This window comes from Coniophora puteana (assembly GCF_000271625.1).
Source record: "Coniophora puteana RWD-64-598 SS2 unplaced genomic scaffold CONPUscaffold_7, whole genome shotgun sequence".
Taxonomy (NCBI): domain Eukaryota; kingdom Fungi; phylum Basidiomycota; class Agaricomycetes; order Boletales; family Coniophoraceae; genus Coniophora; species Coniophora puteana.
Window position 1 is genome coordinate 225407 of NW_006913059.1, and position 19237 is coordinate 244643.

The window sequence follows — 19237 nt, forward strand, 5'->3', positions numbered from 1 at the left end:
GTGGCTAAGGCAAGTAAACTGCGCGCCCACTGCGCGTCTTGCTTTACGCGTCAGCTCGACTGCGCTGACTGCATACGGCAACCGTGTTTCTAATTTCCAACCTGGTCGGGCGAGACTTGGCTTGCTGTGCAAAGCAGCTTTTAGACGTCGACAAATATTCTACTGTAATACATCGATAGGCATCGTTCCAGTTTTGTGACATGCAACTTCGTACGTACATAAAATAGAAGAAAGCAAGAACGATGAACGAGCGGTAGCGGGAAGGGTCATGGTGACAGCGATAAAATAGATGAAACCCGGAATGTAAAGTTCCCAAAACAAAAACCCGAGGAAACATTCGCCATATTACCCAGACTAGAGCAGGCATCGGACGACGGCCCAGCTACGCCGCCTCCTTTTGTCGTTTCAATCGACCTTTGTTATCACTAAGCAAAAAGAGTTAGACGTTGAGGTGTAGAACATCGAAGGTTGGCGTACGCAAATGCACTGTTCTTCCGCTTCCTACTATCCTTCTTGCTCACATTTCTCTGAATTTTGCGGCGAGCAGCAGCTTCAGGGTTGGTAGTGAACTGAGCCATAGTACGTCAGCGTCTAGGGAGATGTCGATCTCAGAAAGAAACATACCTGTGTCGCTCTCGCTGTTCGTCTGCCCTGCCTGACGTTCATGACACCCTGGCGGATCTTACTGTATGCAGTGGCGAACTGAGTCGTCCCAACCTTTGCCTGTATCATGTCCTGGAGCTCAGACGCGAGGGTCTTCAGCTCCTCTGTGTACACTATACGTGAGCGATCACGCTGAACAGTTCCGACAGCAAACTTACCCATATGTGGATCTCGGATTGTGTCATCCTCGGAGACCCTGTACATTGGTGACAGCATATGTGGGAGGAATCGCTCCAGTGTTGGGCCATCAAGATGTGAAGTCATCGCTGCGAACCAGCGGAAGACACACGTAGGTTGCTGTATCCAGTTTGGCTACGATCGAGCGACGCCACGTCAGCTGACCGAGGCATAATTTGCGGAACAAGATACGCACCGGTGCAGATGATTTATTGCGTCGTGCTATATGCGCGGAGCGAGCTTGGAAGGAAAGTCTGGAGAAGAGCCAAGGAAGGGGTTCGGTTTGCGACGATCGAGGGTTACGCTTCATCCGTTCTCGCCGCTGGTCTGCCTTCTCGGCGTCATTTCCCTCTTCTTCCTCGTCGTCGCCAGATGCATCACTACCGTCGGCCTCAGCATCGACCCCATCGTCCTCGTCCCCATCTGAAGGGGCAGCGGACGGTATTGTTGACGTAATCAGCGCAAAGCATTTGCCGATGAAGAAGAGGTTCTTCACGACCTGTAGTCCGAGCGCCTCATCAAGGTGCGGACTCTTGAGCTGCGCGCAAAGCTTGCCCGCCAGAGCCTTCAGCCTCACCAAGGAGACGACGTCAGTACTGTCATCGTCGCTTGTGCTTGGAGCCGATACCGTCAGGGAAGAAAAGAGGGTACCAAGGAGCCTACAGGCCGCCGTACGAACCCAGGCATGCGGGAAAAGCAGGTGCGCTTCGACGAGTTGCCAGGGGACGCTCTGTCCACCAACATCAGTTGCAGGAGACACGAACTCGGGGAAGACCTTGAGCACTTTGACGAGAGTGCTCAAAGCCTGATATGGAACCTGCCAGTCCAGCTGAGAGTCGATATCCATCCCGTCTGCTTCTTCGTCTTCATCTACAGTCTTCTGGAGCGCCTCCGCGCTCTGCTCGAGCGCACGACTCATATCCTCCAGCAGTGTTGCAACGTACGGCTCCATACCACGGCCCAGCACGTCCACGACCAGCCCATATACCTGCACCGCCACCCTCCTCAGGTGCTGCTGCCCATCTTGCTCTGCCCACACATGAAGATGATTCGCGATCATCCGCCGGCGCTCCTCGTCCAGCCGCCTCACGAGCACCTTGACGAGCCCCGCAGCGCTCTCGCGGCACTTGGGCGAGTCGTCGTTTGCAATCGTCATGACGAGCGCAGCGAAGATTAGGTCCGCGTACTCGTGCACGAGCGCTGCGTCCAGCTTCGCGAGGAGGACACCGAGCAGCTCGAGCACCGAGAGTCGGCCGGACTCGTACGTGTACGAGAGGTTCTTGGCGAGGAAGACCATCTGGTTCCGCATCCGACCCTTGCCCTGCGGATAGTCGAGTAGGAACTGGAGTGCGAGGCCACGGCACTGTTCGCGGACGTGGGAGGACTGGGAGGTGACCATGATAGAGGTAACGCGCTCCATGAGATCATAGATCTCAGGCGCGACGAACTTGCGGGAGACAATGGCGCGGAGGAGGGCAAAGACGGAGGCCTGGCGGGTGTGGTCCTCGAGATCGGGAGCAACGAATTCAAGCAGGAAGATGAGCTCCTTTTCTTTCAGCTGGGCTGCGGGACAGTCGCGGATGATTGTCGCCAGTGTTTTGAGCGCCGTCTGCACAAGGTCTGACTCAATGCTACCTGTCTGCTTGATGATCTCCAGCGTCTGCTGGACGATGACCGGAGTGGATTTCTCCAGTGAGTTAACGGGACACTTTAATATAGCCGCGGCGGCCTTGAGCCCAGACGTGACCACGGCGCTCTGATTGGAGTACAGCGTGTTGCCAATGGCCTTGACCATGGGCTGAAGTCGCGAAACGACGGTAGCATCCTGGAAGTCGAAGCGCCCACGTCGATATGCAACGTTGAACATATCGATACCAAACACGATAAAACTGTCGAACCCGTCAACAACGTGTATCAGTTGAGATGCTACCAATTGTAAACTTACCGGAAAGAGTTGTTCGCGTAGTGATCTGTCTCCGCCACAACCTTCCGCTTCAGGTCCACAATCCGCTGGTCCTTCTTCCTCTTGCCCTTCTTTCGTACCTCCTGAGGCCGCGCCTCCTGCAAAAACTTCGCGTTCTGCGTGATAAACGTGTGGCACAATGTCAACAACTCCGCTGGCTGAATCAGCGCGCTCGAGTTAATACCGCCCGCGACGCGACGCAGTACCTCTTCCGCCTGCTGCAGCGCCTTCAGCGAGCCGGTCTCCTGCATAACTCCACGCACGGGCAGGAGAAGCTGCTCGATTTGCTTGGGCGTGACGTGCTTGGCGACAAGCGCGAAAGAGTCGAGGCTCTTGGATGCGGAGCTCTTGACCTCGCGCATCTTAGTCTTGAACCCTTCGTTTTGGACATCCTTCCCGGAAGCGCCGAGGACGACCTCTGATGCGACGTGGGCGATGTCCGGCACGCACGTGTCTAGGTTGCCGAAGGACGCGACAGCCTCTGGTGCGGTGACGTGAATGAGTACCGCGTGTGCGACGTATGCAAGGACGTGCAGCTGCGGCCCTCGGAGCAGAGCGGCACGCAGTTCGCGAAAGACGATGGGGAGGTACTTGGGACCAAGCAAGACAGCGATGCGACAGACTGCATCTCGCGTCAGATCACGGGTCTCCGAGGACTTGCTTCGAAGGATCTGGCTAAGTACTGTGAGGAGTCTGCCGGCTTGCGCTTCTTGCATGGACGGCGGAAGGTAATTGACGATCTTGGCGATACCAATCGAGACTGGGATGCGGATGTTCTCTTCCGCGTCGTCGCGATTAGCCAAGAACTGCAGGAGGCTGGGCATCAAACGAGCGTGGACGGCGTCAGCGACTTTCTTGACGTCGTGCTGGGGTTGCTTCGTCGCGGGAGGTTCTACCACCACCTGGCCCGCCTCGGCCTCTACGGCCTCTTCTCCTTCGCCGCCTGCTTCTGCTTCGCCCTCCTCTAACGCCGGTTCTACGACTTCGAGGACGACCTCCTCCATCGAGAAGTGGAAGTTCTCTAATACCGACACGAGCGTTCTCATGTGCACCCTCACCGAATCGTCCTTCGTCTTCGCGGCCTTCAAGTACTTCAGCACGAGCGCAAAGTACCCACTCCACCCCAAGTGTCTAGCGATCGCACCAGTAGCGGCGATCGCCTCCGTGACAAGGTGGTGGTCCAACGCCCTCGTCGAGATGACGTAGTGCTCGACGAGCGGGAGGAGCACATCCGCGAGCGTTCGATTGCTGAACGGCGAATCTTTCGCGTTGTCGCAGTGCTCGGCGAGGCGACGCAATGCACGGGAACGCCTGTGCACCTGGATGTGATGGATATTGGCGAAGAATGATGCCTCCTCATCGCCGCCGGCAAGGAGAGGCGTCAGCTCGTTCAAGTACGGGAGGTGCGTACACGTCGAGACACCGTACGCGATGACACCGAGAATCTCAGCGCGCACCAACTCGTGCTTCGAGCGAAGCGCCTTTTTGAGACTTGGGTAGACGACGCGCTGGAAGATGGTGTTGTGCTCGGCGAGGCCGGGATCAGCGACGAAATCGAGGAAACGCCGGAACGTGAGTCCTGCGCTGTTGCGAACAGCGAGTTCTTCGGGGTCCTGAATGAAGTGGAGAGCGTTATAAAGAACCGGGAGCCAGTCGCGGATTGTCGCCGTCTTATAGAACCTCTCGTTGATATCGGTGAACGCAGTGAGTCGCTTGTCGAAGTCGGGCTCGTCGAGGCGCTTGACAGAGTACGCGTTCAAGCCTTCCAGTAACACCGTGACGTCACTGAGAGATGGTACAAGCTTCGCAAAGGCCTTGAATGTCGCCACGAGCGCCTTCCGCGCCGGCGAGTACCTAAGAGTGAGGAACAACGACGCAAGCATCTCGTGCAGCCTGACGTGCAACGCAGAGTCGGCGTCCGGCACATCCGGTACAAGCGGGAACGCGTTGACGAGGATCCTAAGCAAGTCGACCTTCGTTTTCTCCGGGACTATACGATGCGTCTTACGCAGCAAGGGCAACAACAGCTGCAATAGCGTGCTCGCCTGCCCAGGATCCGCAAGGTGCGGCGCGATCTCCGTCAGAATACCGATCTCGCGCTGCACTAGAGGGCTCGCGAGCGCCGCGTCGCCCTTGGCGCGCTCGACGAGCGTGGCGAGGTTGCCGAGCAGCAACGACGCATGTGGCCTGATAAGTAGGCCCGCGAGCGACGTGTCTCCCTGAGCGAGGGCGAGTAGCCTGTCCACGATATCGAACACCCTGCTGAGGACGGCAGGCTTTGCACCGGGCGCAATGAGCACCGCGATGAGCTTGGGCAGGGCCTGCGCATCGAACTGGACGAGATAGAACGCATATTCGCGGCGCGACGCCCACGCTTGGAAGAGCGCGAGGAGCGCTGTGGGCGCTTGCGTCTGCTCGGTGTCCAGGCGCATGATACGTGGGGTGAGGAAGGCGGGGAAGGCGGCGCTCAGGAAGGGCGCGAAGTCGAACGAGAGAGGCGAGGTGAAGAAATCGACGAGACGCTGCATGCCGAGGTGGCGTACGAGCTTGAGGTTCTTATTACCGCCCACATGTGTCTTTGGCTGGGAATTGTCTGCGATCTCCTTCTCGGCCAGTGCATCTCCGTCGGTATCGTCTTGAGCCTCTTCGTCGCCCTCCAATGCCTTCTCCGTTAACCTGCCGTGCGCGCTCCCAACTAGATCCATCGTCGCACCGACCAGAGCTGGCCAATACGACAATACACTCGGACCGAGGTTCTTCAACACGTCGCCAAGGAGGTTCAAAAACCCGACTTGCACCTTCGGCGACACCGCCTCTCCGCGAATATCTCTAATCCTGAATTCGCCCTCCCGACGTGCAGCGCTGTCCGTGCCGAGCGGCGCGAGCATAAGATCCACGAGGAGCGCCAGCTCGTCCTCAGAGCACGCAGCAAGCGCGCCGAGGACGGCCGCTCGCCGCTCGCCAATGCGTGACTTGCCCCGCCGTTCGCGCATGAGGCCGAAGAGCAGACGAATCGCGACGCCCACGAACTCCGGCCTTGCTTGGGGCTCGACAGAGGCGAAGTCCAGCGAAGCGAGGGCATCGCGTCCCTTTGCATCGTCCAAGAGTGTCTGGAACGTCTCGGCGTAGGGGAGGAGGTGTGGAGGGCGGTACGAAAGCATGCAAGCCAAGGCGTCGCGCTGCAAGGTGCGGTCTGGGTGGGCAAGAAGCGAGAGGTAGAGCGTGCGGAGCGTCTCGGAGGCGTAGATGGCTTTGGGGTTCACGAATTTGCCGAAGAGCGTGAGCCATGCATGCATCTTCGTTCGAGGCATCTTGCGAGGTTTAGCGCCGGTGGTTTGATCAGGACCGACCACTTGCATGTCGTCCTCGGCCCCACCCTCCTCTCCTTCGGCGTCACCCTCGTCCTCCTCCTCGTCGCCCTCTCCCGCCACCTCCGACCCATCCCCATTCGGCCCAACAAGCACCAAAAACAGCTCCACCAGCTCCCGGTTATGCTTCTCCGACACCGAAAGACACCCGCCCTCGCTGAGTGCCGCAAGCAACTGCCCCTCGTACCCCGACACGTCCAGCCTGTCCCCAGTGGCCGGCGCCTGCAAGCGCACAAGCGCAGCCCGCTGCACGCGCGGTGTTTGGAGCCAGCTCAACGCGGTCTCACGCGCCTTGTGCGCCGAGGGATCGCGCCATGTGCGTTCGTCTTCCCAGGGGTCGTCGATGTGTGCTTGCGCATGGGTTTTGGCGTCGGGGTCCTGAGCCTGGGAGAAGATCGTATCGCTTGGGCCGTCAGGGTCTCGGGTCCACTCGGGCGAAGAGGCAGGAGAGGCGGTGGATATTGCGCGTAGCTCGTCGAACAGGACGTGCCACACCGGGTCTCCAAAGCGGGACACGAGGGCGGCGATAGCTGCGCATGCGGGTGACCAGAGCGGTCGGAGATTCACTTTCAGCTGGGCTATTCACAGAGTCACTGTCAACTTTGCAAGACCACATTGCAGATCAAGGAGACGCACCGACGAGCCAACGTGCGCACACATCCACTGCCTCCCCATGTTCCTCTTCTCCCTCTTCTGCATCTCCGCTCGCTTTCTGTTTTCCCTTCTCCTTGACGGCCGTCCCAACCCGCCCAATCCTCATCACCCTCTCGCGCACACCTGCCACGTCCAGCGCTACCTCCTCTCCCTGCAGACACTTGTGTATCGCATCCTGTGGGCCACCCTGCGTGCGCGCGAGCAGTCGTAGCGTCTGCAACCTCAGCACGCGCGAGTGCGAGAGCAAGCGCACGCGGAGGGTGGGGTACAGCTTGGAAAACGAGGGAAGGGTCGTATCCGGGCTTAAAACCGGCCAATAGGTGCGTCAGCAACATGCAAGCTCGTATACGGGCCAGGAGTAGGAGAGCGCACCTCGTCTGAAGCAACATCCCCAGCCCCTCCATCACGCCCTCGCACCACGCCCACTCATCGATAACCTTACGTGTCCACTCGCCCGCCTTCCTCTTTACATCCTTCTCCGTGTCCTTCCATCCGTCGCTGCTACCGTTGCCATTGCCGCCGTCCTGTAACACGCGCCCAAGCGCACGCATCGCCATACCAAGAACCACACCCGCGTTCGCCCACGTCCGCGCATACTCCTCCTCCGCACCTTCCAAACCAAGCAGAGCATCCACAAGAGCAACGAGCGACCCGCCCGCCGAAGGCGCATACTCGATCATACCCAGGATCTCGCTCAACTCCCGAACAGCGTTCTCCCTCTCCCGAACAGCGTTCTCCCTCTCCCCCTCCCTCTCCTTTTCTCCATCAGCCACACTCCCCCCATCCCGATCGCGGCTCCACAGCCCGACAACCCTCCCAATTCTCTCGCTCGCCCACGCATCAAATGTCCTCCGCCAAACGACATCCACCTCGCCGAGCTTCTTCGCCTTGTGCAGCGCGCTGAGAAGCCTCAGCGCCGTGAGCACCTCCGTCTCCGAGGACGAAGACAGCAGCGCGGGGGTGTGCTGGATGAGCAGCGGGCGCGCGAGGAGTTTGAAGTGCGCGTAGCCGAGGTCGGAGAGGGTGCCGAGGAGAGGCACGCCGAGCGCGGGCACGGAGAGGGCGCGGGCGAGGAAGGCGCGGGAGGCAGAGGTGGATGATGCTGAGATTGTTGGTACGGGTGTTGATGATGAGGTGGAAGTGGATGTCGAGTACGAGGCGAAGAGAAGGGCGGAAGTGTGTTGCAGGAGGGCGGGCTGAAGTGCAGGGATTAGAGGGAGAGCAGGAAGGTGCGCGAGGAGGATGCTGAGCTGTTCCGCTTTATAGAGCGATGTCAGTGAAAATACACGTTTAGCATGAAAATCGACGCACCTCCCATTCTAGATCCCTGCCTAACTGAACATGCAACGGCGCACACCAGTAACGACCGTCTCAACCTTTCAGTCTCCTGCTCTCCCAGCTCTCCTCCATCGACGCTCGCAACGGCAGATGTGATCGACGGAACATGCGCACCGAGACGTGCAACGAGCACGTCCGCGAGAGGTGCAAATTGTTCCGGGCCCTTGCAGTGATGCACGAGCGCAGTAATGGACCTGCGAAGCAGCGCCAAAACCGCTTCCGCATCTTCTCCTGAACATGCTGCGACGTCCATAAGGTAGTCGAGGATAGGACTGACAATCGATGAAGCTGCAGTGTGGAGAGTTTGCGAGACACTCTACAACCCGGCGTCAGCTTCCTCCAAGCCAAAAACAGAAACAAGCTAGAACGAACCTTGCACCCCTCTACAACAACCCACGCTGCCGCATCTTCCACCCCGTGCATATCCCTAACCATAATCCTCACCGCAGCTGCCCTCGCAGCGCTCTTCATCCTGCGCACCGCACCCGCCCACACCTCCGCGACCGCTCTCCTCGTCTCCGACCCGCACCGCACGAGCGCGTCGCGCATGGCCGTCCACGTCTCAACGAGCATCGTCTGCGGGTGCTCTGACTCGCGAGCGAGAGATGGCACGAGGAGGTGCCGGAATACCGACGATAACGCAGCGAGGAGCGCAGTGAGCGCTTGCGTCTCGAGACCGCGCGGAAGGAGGGCGGTGAGGGTGGAGAGAATGGATGTGTAGGAAGGGGAGAGGGTCGTGCGCAGGTCGTGGGCTAGTTTTTGGAGGAGGCTTTACGAGTCATTAGCTTGGTTCATGGAGAGGTGTAGGGAAACTACGTACTCGAGCAACGCTCTCAATCCATCGTCATCCGCGCTTTTGACTGCTTCTGTCCATAGGTTGACGATCTCCTTCCAGTTGTGCAATAGCAGCGGCATCGAGAGCGCGAGCCCATCCGCTCGTTTTGCGAAGTTGGTGAATGCAATAGTGAGGTTAAGCTGTTTCCAGTCTTGCAGTGCAACGTAGAAATGGCTTTCATTATCCTGGATTAACCAAACGCGCCAGATCAGAAAGGCGGAAGGATGGAGAATAAAGTACATACGCCGATGTCTGTGTCGAACTTGGATAGATCGAGCGCCGTAGGCGCGTGTACGCTTTTCAGCTGCTCCGCATACGATTGGTGCTAAGCATAGAGGATATAAGTGAGTCAGAGAAACATATTGGACGAAAACGCATATACGCACCTTGAAGCGGTTCATCCGAACTGGCACCTCGTCAACCTCCATCTCCATATCCGAGTCCGAGTCCATCGTGGTGTTGTGGTGGTTTTCGATGAGCTTCAGTTGAGGTCCGAAGGCACGGTCACCCGCAGTTTTTGAAGAGGAAGGAGATAGCTTTTGGCCCGGGCCAAAGTTTTAGAAAGGGGGAGCGTCAAGCGGCAACTTTTGATAATTTTGCCGAAGCGGTTGTTTGGATCCAAAGCTCTTGGTAAACAGCTTTCTGAATTCGGTATTTAGCCCCTGTTTTCCATGGCGCTAACACAGACTCGGATAAAGGTCGGGGAAGCTTTCTTATCATCCCCACTGTGAGTGTACTCCCATCCTCTTCTTTCCATTGTCGACCTATGTCATGAGGACGCATTGACTCGGAAAGCGCATCTCTTAAGCTTTCACGCAGGCTATCTAGGCAAGTTGGCTGCATGCTTCATGCACACGGGTTGCACCATCGAATACCCGTGACTCGACGCGCCCTGCTAAAGAAAGCTTTGGCCGACAGAACCCTCGGGTGTCATATGTCCTCAGCTAACGCTCACGCCCAACATAGCCCTTCGTTGCCTCCTGACCTCGAACTTATGCAAACCACCGGAGTTCCCCCGTCTCAGCGTCAGACCGAATCCAAAGACACCACATGAGCTTCACCCCCACATCTAGCATAACCTCTCAAACGCTCTTCGCCATTACCCTCCTCCTGCTCGCCCAGCCCACTCACACTCCCAACATGTCGCAGAGCCACCTCTTCCCCATCACGCACTTCAAAACCGGCTTCACCACATGCGCCTCGGTCTCGCACCCCTCTCTCACCTCCGTACCCCTAACGGACGACGCCCTCGGCGTGCACAAGGCCTTCTCCCTCCCGCACGAGCTCGTCGCCCCGCCTTCATCCCCGGACCCTTCGTACCCAGAGGCGGGAACCACACCCGACGGGGCGCCAGCACCGGGCACCGCGTGGCAGGCGCGCTATCCGAAGGGCAGCATCAACCCGCGCTCGGACCGCGAGGGCGGGAGCGTGTTCTACATCGCGGGCCCACCTGACTTTGCAAAAGCGCTAGAAGAGTCACGGGAGGCACTCATAAGCTATAGGGTACTTCTGGACGCGGAGTGGGAATGGGTGAGGGGCGGGAAGATGCCGGGGATGTGTGAGCTCATTCAGATTCTTCATCTTATTGCTGAGGCTGACTGTCGCTCTGCGAAGACGGTGGGGAGGGCGACTTGGCGTATCATTGCTCTGGAGGACGGCAGTCCGAACGATGCAGGTGCTTCAACCTTCGGCTTATGTGGAGGTAAGCTCCGTCTTTGTTGACTCTACCTCTTAAACTCACCAGCGTAGAGCACACGGTCACGGAGAACTCTACGCATACCTGCCACCTAGCGACACAAACAAAAACAGACTATCCGCCGTGCCTCCTCGATCTATCGTGAACCCCGACTACGGCGTGTCAGCTGGCCGCGGGGCATTTATATGGCCAAAGGCACGCTGGGTGACGCTTGCAGAGCGGGTGAGATTGAACGACGTCGGCCAGGCGAATGGTGTGTCTCATTCGCGTAAAGCAAACGCGTGGACTTTGCTGATATGAGAAACCACAGGGGAAGTACAAGTATGGGTCGATGGACAGAGCGTCATCAACGTCAATGGCCTCATCCTCCGCGAGAACGCAGATTCGCGGATTAAGGGCATACACTTCTCGACGTTCTTCGGAGGTGAGTAATCCAGCTCGAGCGACAGTTTTTACAGCAGGTTTTGAATGCTTGTCACAGGTCATGAGCCTGAATGGGCCTCGCCCAAGGACTTGAGAGCGTGGTTCTCCGATTTCTCTGGTGCAGTAATTGAGTAGTGAGGTATGTTCACAACGATGTACACACATAGCACATGCATCCTTCCGTAAGTTATGCGAACTGTCTTTAGTGTCTGGGACCATTATAAACCTGATGTATAGTTTTAAGTACCCGTAAGCCCTGGAGGAAATCTATCTTTTCTAACCCGTGCCCTTCCTCCGTCTTCCCGGCCTAAGAAGTGATGCCCGGTACATATCGCGCATACCAACTGGCTTTGTACGCCATGAAGACGGGAGAAAACAACCAGTGATACTTGAACATAACCGATGCCTTCGGTAGTCGACTCGATACAAGCGTTCCGTTCCCATGCCAAGAAGTGGTGGGATTGAGGAGCACCTCGAGCGTCGAAAGCCCACCACACAGCTGCTCGTCGAGCTGCGCGAGGCGCTCCAAGTGCGTCTCGCTGCGCAGCGTGACCACCAGCGTGCTCAGCGAAGGGAGCTCAGCGACATCGAAAATGTGCGGCCCGTCAAACGACGGGTCCCGGTACGAGAACCCGAAGACGCGGACCTTGGGAAGCGAGAACGGCTCGGACGACATGACGAACTGGTCCGTGTACAAAAACACCTCCTGCAAGCTCGGAAACGTCCTCTCGCTCAGATCGCCCACGTCCAGCACCGGCGACTTCGTCAGAACGAGCGACTCGAGGTGCTCCCACCGCAGCCCGAAGAACACGCGCACGTCCTCCCAGTTCGGCAGCGCGATCTGCAGCCGCGAGAGGCGCTGCAGCGCCGGCGACCCGAGCCTGTCGCGCGCGCCGAGACTCGTGACCATCAGCTGCTCGAGACGCGGGAACCGCTCGAGACAGTCGACGACCCGCCGCGCCCTTTCCTCGTCCAGCCCCGTGATCGCGATCTCGAGCGCTGCGCACGTCGCGCGGAACGGCTGCAGGACGCCGTTTCCGCACCCTGAGATGAAGCTGCCCACGAGCTTGGGATCCCGGTTGACGAATATGGAGAGGTGCGTGGGCGCGGAACCGGAGCGGGAGAGCAGCGCGAGCGGCCGGCGCATGGACGCGCTAATCTCCGCTTCCGCCCGCCAGTCGATGTGGATCAGGTTCCAGAGCCGTGGTGTGGCAAGCGCGATCTCGCGCCAGCGCCTGCAGACCTGTGCAAAGTTTTGTGCGACGGACCGCCCTTGGTGGTTGATCGTGGCGTGTACGGTGATGACGTTGACGGCGTGCAGGAAGATCGTGCTCATGATCTCGAAGGGGACGCGTCCGACGCTCGACACAGACCGAGAGTGATTGAGAAGGGACTTGTGCAGGACGGATTTGCTTTGCGTCAACGTGTCAATGGCATTGTCCAGTTCCGCAATCACGCTTGAGAAATTTGCGATGATGTTCCGCACACTGCTATGTTCCGTCGCCGGAGCATAGAAGTTCGAGTGAATGGCATCAGCATAGTCCGTCTCCACCAAGGACTAGAACACTCGATTAGCAGCAAAACCTTGAACGTAAACAATAGCTTGAACAAACGTTGATTTCCTCGGTCACGGCGGGGAGCTGAGAGGTATACAGCGTCAATCCCGGAACGGGACTTCAGTTTCGTGGGAGACAAACTTACCAAAGCAGCAAGTTGTGCCAAAGCCATGCCTCTGCTTCGAGTTTTCGTGGTGCTTGAAAAATATGTAAAGACGGAGGGATGCGGCGATAGGAACGAAACTGAGAAAATCGAGATGGGGTTTTTATTACCAGGAAATACAAATACCTCCCAGCCGTCGAGTCACACGATGTACTTTTGAGGGCGGGAAGGCCCAAAATGGCCTCATCACTACTTCCGTTGGCCTTGACAGGATGCACGGATTTCCTAGGATACAGTCGACATCAATATAAATCTATACAAATGGTGGTACGAAGTTCTTATGCTGCCCGTCTCTACATACACATCTTCTGACTCAGGTGAGCTTCAGCGTGCGCAGTTCCTGGCTGGCCAACTTCAACGTGTCCAGCCTCTTCTGCAACTCCTCTCTGCGAAGTGAGATAGTCGAAGCCTCTTCAATGAGCGCCTCACATGCCTCACGTGCATTAGGACCGGTGATCTCCAGCCCGTCTCGCAGCGCCTTCTCTAGACCCTTGTTAAGCCCGAGGACGATCTCGTGGTCGATGGTCATCGGCACCATGTCCGCGAAACGCTTGTAGGCAACTGCCATCGGGATGCATTCGTCAGCCGGATACGGTATTACATGTTAGCGGCGGGCCTTGACTCACCCTGGAAGTAGGCCCTGACGCTCGCCATGATCTCGATTGCGGGCTCCATAGGGTCAGATGGCAGCATCTTGGGTATGTCCTCGGGCTTTGCGCTGATCCCTAACTCACTCAGGCCCGAGAGCACCCTCGATACCGACTCCTGAAAGCCACTCGGATACTCTGTCGGCCCTGGGGCCGTGTAGCTCTGAAGATTCGCCGAGAGACCAGATGCCTTGGGACGTGCACCACGGTAGTGCGCTAGGAACTTGTCCCGGTAGTCGGCGAAGTAATGCGTGTTCAGTGTTGTTGGCATACTCTCGACGTCGAGGAGCCACTCGATCTTCTCTCTCGTTCGCTCGGCGCAGCTCTCTAGATGTTCCTGGACAATTAGACTGATCGCCCAAAGGTGAGCATATGGCCCTTTCAGGATTAAAGTAGAAAACCCCACGTAACACGGTTCGCGGCTAGCCCTCGGCCCATCCGGTTGAAGTGTGCATCGACGACACGCAAAACCTCCTGCTTGAGGATGTCATACGTCTCGTCGAACAACTCCAGAGCAGGCGCATGCCACTTCGTGAGGAACTGCTTGATGTACATCTCCTTCACAACGAATGGATAGTTCCCAGGAAGCTCTCGGGTTACCGCTCTATTCGCGGTCAAAATGAGTTGTGAGCGTTGTATTACTGCAGGCAAACGCACTTCTGAGCTCGGTCCTGCACCTGATCGATGTATATAGGCGGATTCTCATCCTCCTGTGATTCAGTTGAAAAGATCTCCTCATTCGAAAGAAAGGAAGGGTCTTCCAGCTGCGAATCCTCCCTACCGCTCTCGAAGGGCTGGAAGTTCGGAGCTGTCGCACGAACGGCACGCTGAAACTTCACCTGACGCGGGCGTATTGTCTGCAAGACACCATCCTCATCGGGCGTGCCCTGCATGCGCTTGGTGATGTCGATCGTGAATACGTTGAGAGCCTGCAGCACTTCCCCAACGGGATCTGACGATGGGGCCTTTGGGAGTTTGCGTTTCTCTTCTTCAGTCTTCTGTAGCAAGGCCTTGAGCTCGTCTTGAATCTTCGGCAACCTGAGGAGTACGTGACGTCAGAGATTAGAATCACCCGACCAGCCGAGAGAACACACCGCGTCGCGATCAAGTCCGAGAGAATCACACTCAGTCGCTCCGTCAAATTCGAAGTCCGAAGATACCGCTGACGCTCTTCCGGCAGCGATGCCCAGGGCTCTTTCGTCATGAAGAACGTGTCCTCGTTCTTCCTGGCCTGTTGCCAGGTGATCCCTTTCTTCAGCTCACTGGGTGTGGGCTGCTTGACGCAGAACCAGTTGTTTGACAACGGGATGTTCAATCCCTTAACCAGGTCCACCCAAAAGGTCTCATCGCCCTCTTGGCAAAGGTCAGGTTTGGTAAGAACGCCTGCAAAGGTAAATGATAAGTTGCTGGGGAGTTCAAGGTGATAAAGTTCATACCAACTGTACGGTCGCCTTTCGGGTCATGCTCTCTCACGATCTCGTATGCGCCTTGGTTGTTGAAGTCGGCTACCAAACGTATTAGCTACGGGATGTCTTCGCGAGACAGAACACCGCTCACTTTCGCAGGTAACGGTAAGCAAGATCACGCAGCTCGGCTTCTTGATCCACGAATCCACAAGGCTACGCACGAGATCGATGTCTCCCCTGTTCCCATCAGTCGTCGAGACGATGAGACCCGGGAGATCAACGAAAGAGAGGTCCGCAACGTCAGGACCACTGATCTCGAGGCATATGATATTCTTCGAGAACGACACCGCATTCTCGTCCTCGTCGACGTCCCCGCCATCAAGGAAAATCTTCGCTTCAGTGGAAGGATTGAGAATCGCGCGCTGAGCACGACGAATGCGCTCCTCGACCTCGTCCTTGTCTTGAATCGGAGCACCAAATGGGACGTTGCGAGTCTTGCACACTTGTCCGTTGGCGTCAGTCATGATCTGCAGCTTCACGACACACGTCCACGGCCTGTCGGAACGCGAGAGCTTGCATTCGGTGGCGCATCTGTCGCATAGTCAACACAGTCAGCGAAATGATATTCTAGTGTTGACGAGACGTACCGCGTGCACGTGCCCGAAGCACGAGGTAACTTGATACCAGAGATGGCCTCGATCAAGGACGACTTGCCGGCACTTTGCGAGCCGATGACAGCGATGACCGGCAAGTCCATCTCGGCTTGAACGCTAAGAAATGGGTCAAAATGAGGGTGCTATAGGGGAAGGGAAGCGACAGGGTAACATACCCTGTAGAGTGAAGACGGTTTACCAAGTCGAGCATCTCCCGACTCCGCCTGGAAACACGGGCGTTCGACAGCCCGACAACCTCATTTTGTGAATCAGATGAGCCGTCGGCAGGCATTAGTGGGAATAGCAATGGGGGGAAGAGGAGGAGGGGTGTTATCGTCTGTGAGGAGCTGAATGCCAATTATATACTCCAACCAAGCTGTGAAGGTCTATCTCCTTAGCTCCTTTTACAGCATCCCGAAAAGAAAGAAAGGTCACTTGTTGATAGCATGCTGAATGTAAGCGCCCAGGGTACTGGGGACGCCACTCCCAAGTTGGACAGTCGCGGATCACTATCGCCTTTCATGGTCTTGCAATGAGGGTGCGATACTCCACGGTTGTCTCAGACAGGTCTCGGTTGTTAGCCCTGCTGTGTAAGATGCTGATCGCCGCCAGGGAGAGCGCACAAGGAAAGTCTAAAATAGAACAATGCAGGTGTCAGTTCGCGCGTCGTCCTGTGGCTGTGTCAACGCGTCGCCAAAGTATGTACAATCTTTAAGTTACGGCAGCGAGGACAACCATCGCATCAGTTGCGGTGAGGTGAAACAAAGGCGTTCTTGTATTCAAGTCAACCTCAAATGTTTATTGACCTATCAATTCAGATACGCTATGCCAAAACCTATAGAAATCCCATCAGAAGAGTAGATTGACATTCAGTGAGAAAAAACGCACGCGCAACGGTCTACCAACCCTTGATCTGTATTGAAAGGCTGTACCACAGGTACACCCGACTCTGTATGGTTGAACAGCATCTCCGTGTTGCCGGTTGCGTAAGGCTCCCAGTACGGGGTGATGTCAATCAAGTCGAACTTTTGGTTGACGTCGAAGAAACGCGCGAATGACATGTATGACTCGACGTACGACGCGTCGAAAGCTGGGTTGTCATACGGTGGTGCGGTGCTATGACGGATTGGTAAGTCCACAGCGCATATTGCAAGGATGCCCTAAACTTACTTGTTGAAGTAATATTTCAAGTCATCCGCATGGAGCCCTGGTGGGACGGCCCAGAAACCCTGGTTGACACGTGAGCATCAGGCCCAAGCCATACCTTGGATGAAGTCAGATACGAAGACGTACTCTCCAAGATCGTCCAGGGAATGCCGCAAGCATATAATACGTCGGACACAAGAAGACGGCTATCTCGCCAGAGCCAAGTTAGACGCTACACCACACGAATACAAAGGAACCCACTGTCGCCCTGGATCCATTGCATCTGCTCCAGCGGCGTGCCCATATCGCGATACAGGTACGCAGCCTCCTGTACATCACCCGAGCCCAACTTCGGGAACAACGCCGCGACGTACTCCACCACAGACATGTTCGCGACAGTCTCTGCGTTGACGAAGTCGGTGCCTTCATGCGAATTGCCGAATGCTAGATACAGCTCCTAATATTCAGAAATTGTAAGAATTTTTTACTCCTAGACCAGTATGGGACGACGCACCCCGTTGACACGCCTATCTTGCATAAGGACGGTAGGTCGGTCAACGATAAAGGTCCCGTCGACGACGGGAACGAAGGCAAAGCTGTCAACCGGGGAGAGGGTGGTGATGTTATTGTTGACTACCCCGAGCTGTGAGGCATTGAGAGCCCTGAGACAAAATAGTGTGTCGCTCGCCGAGGCGCAGCTACAATTTTACGGGTGAGTTTTTGTCAGAACCACAGTACTTTTCGACGTACCCGCCCAAAGAAACAACTTGGTTGTAGTAGTACTGTTTTCCAACATGAGATTTGGGGACTTGCGATAAGAGAATATGATTTTACTACCTGAGGTATAGTATCGTTGTACCAGTACTGAGATGGAAGAAACGTAGAGCTTGAGATGACTGCGTGGAACAACGGGGGCTCGGTGTTCCCATTGTTAGCGACCAGATGCTGCAGCATCGAACCGGCACCTATCACACGTTATGTCAGTGGATGTATGCGCATGATCAGAGCTCGCATTGAGACTAACCTGCGGACTGGCCCCAGATCGTTACATGTGATGGATCCCCGCCGAACTTGGATATCTGAGAATGACATTAACACTGTGGTCTGAAGCGCAGGGTAACAACCATACATGCTCCTGTATCCACTGGAATGCAAACTGCTGGTCCACTGCGAGTGGTTAAGTATAAGTCAACGAGAGCAGTAGAAAACGCACAAAGTCCGGCATTCAGGGCACCGCCGTCCTTGACCTCCTGTCCGGCGAGAAACCCTACGATGATCCCATCGCTTAGCCTAACGCGTACGCCATCCTTTCACACTTACCGAACAGTCCAAGGCGATATTGGATGGAAACGACGATCAAGGAGTGGTGCGAGTTGATTACGAGGTCAGTAGCATTATACTCTGCCCTACTAATATCACCCTCAACATAGCTGGAAGGCTTAAGTCAGTATGACACCGAGAAATCACAGAGAATCAACTCACGCGCCACCATGAACCCAAACGAGAACCGGTATCCCGCTGCCTACAGTCGTATTGGTTGGCATATGACCAGGCACGAGCACGCTTTGGGGCCGTGTTAGATTGGGCATGGCGAAAGAACAGAAAACCGTACTTGAGAAATAGGCAGTCCTCAGATTGAGGAGCATCGTTAAGGTCACTACCGCTCACGCCGCTCTGGTAGCACATATTAGGATTGACAGTCGCCTGCTGGACGCCAGAGGTGATGCTAGGTATCTGAGGTGCTGCGAAGCGGAGATCACCTACGACACCGACTTCTCAGCGCGGGAACCACAAGCAAGGATCCTGATGTGGACATACCAGTGGGAGGCGCTCCGTATCGGATCCCTATGAACTCTGTGATCCCGTTTGACGCGTTGTAATAGCCCTGATACTTCGCATACCCGACGTCGATTATGGGAATAGTTGGGGACGATGCAGACGCTCCTGTGCGGGACGCATGACACGGATACAAGAGGATAGAGAAGGCCCAAATGCTGAACAGATGGGACAGCATGTTCCACGAAAGTCTGAAGATCGAGGCTACGAAATGTTGGAGCGGCGGAGAAGCGAAGGACGTAGTACATACTCGCTTGCATGAAAGGTTCGCGATGAGCGTTCGTTCCTATAACATAGTCAGCAGACCCTGATGTGAGTGTCCGAGACTCGAGTGCGGCCCGGGTGCGTCATGTGTTGACGCTTCACCCACGATTCAGAACGTATGGGAAGGAATAGAGCCGATTGCAAGAGAACACATGAAAGGAGGTTGAAGGAGAAAATATCCATGTGCTTGAGCGACGGCCCGGAGGTAAGAGTTGGGTAAAAGTATTCATTCCCTTCTGTTGTGGGCGGTGCCGGATGATGACCAGGACGAAGATCAGGTCAGGTCAAGTCACGGGAGGGTCACAAATTCTTCATGGTAACGCGATCGTGATGTCGACGCGGTGAGTGAGTGTGACATGTGACTGCACTGGCACGATCCTCCTGAGCATGCTATGCTCGAACGCAAACGTTAACGCGCGTTAACGCTCTCTTGACATGTGACGCTAGGT

General features: G+C 56.3%; 4 protein-coding genes across 4 annotated transcripts; 1 reads left to right on the forward strand and 3 right to left on the reverse strand.

The window, feature by feature from the left end:
• Window positions 1–119: 119 nt before the first annotated feature.
• On the reverse strand, window positions 120–7565 carry CONPUDRAFT_124919 (uncharacterized protein). The gene is made up of 7 exons (XM_007771015.1): window positions 6808–7565; window positions 2786–6749; window positions 1037–2729; window positions 822–975; window positions 625–767; window positions 478–569; window positions 120–425 (listed from the first exon to the last, which is right to left on the reverse strand). The coding sequence occupies exons 1-7, from the start codon at window positions 6929–6931 to the stop codon at window positions 383–385; spliced, it is 6213 nt and encodes a 2070-aa protein (XP_007769205.1). The 5' UTR covers window positions 6932–7565; the 3' UTR covers window positions 120–382.
• Window positions 7566–10138: 2573 nt separating this feature from the next.
• On the forward strand, window positions 10139–12105 carry CONPUDRAFT_124920 (polysaccharide lyase family 14 protein; the record flags this gene model as incomplete). Its single annotated transcript, XM_007771016.1, has 5 exons — window positions 10139–10556; window positions 10613–10700; window positions 10748–10947; window positions 11005–11118; window positions 11176–12105. 5 exons carry the CDS (start codon window positions 10139–10141, stop codon window positions 11250–11252), a joined length of 897 nt encoding a protein of 298 aa, XP_007769206.1. The 3' UTR covers window positions 11253–12105.
• A 934-nt stretch (window positions 12106–13039) lies between these two features.
• Window positions 13040–16089, reverse strand: CONPUDRAFT_105169 (uncharacterized protein). The gene is made up of 9 exons (XM_007771017.1): window positions 15719–16089; window positions 15537–15659; window positions 15041–15480; window positions 14920–14988; window positions 14578–14866; window positions 14141–14521; window positions 13890–14087; window positions 13463–13833; window positions 13040–13397 (listed from the first exon to the last, which is right to left on the reverse strand). The coding sequence occupies exons 1-9, from the start codon at window positions 15832–15834 to the stop codon at window positions 13150–13152; spliced, it is 2235 nt and encodes a 744-aa protein (XP_007769207.1). The 5' UTR covers window positions 15835–16089; the 3' UTR covers window positions 13040–13149.
• A 211-nt stretch (window positions 16090–16300) lies between these two features.
• On the reverse strand, window positions 16301–18889 carry CONPUDRAFT_124924 (alpha beta-hydrolase). The gene is made up of 16 exons (XM_007771018.1): window positions 18775–18889; window positions 18507–18728; window positions 18301–18448; window positions 18171–18251; window positions 18009–18118; window positions 17902–17955; window positions 17818–17855; window positions 17713–17767; window positions 17526–17653; window positions 17439–17470; window positions 17203–17386; window positions 16950–17145; window positions 16836–16894; window positions 16713–16771; window positions 16431–16658; window positions 16301–16377 (listed from the first exon to the last, which is right to left on the reverse strand). The coding sequence occupies exons 1-16, from the start codon at window positions 18782–18784 to the stop codon at window positions 16341–16343; spliced, it is 1641 nt and encodes a 546-aa protein (XP_007769208.1). The 5' UTR covers window positions 18785–18889; the 3' UTR covers window positions 16301–16340.
• Window positions 18890–19237: the final 348 nt, after the last annotated feature.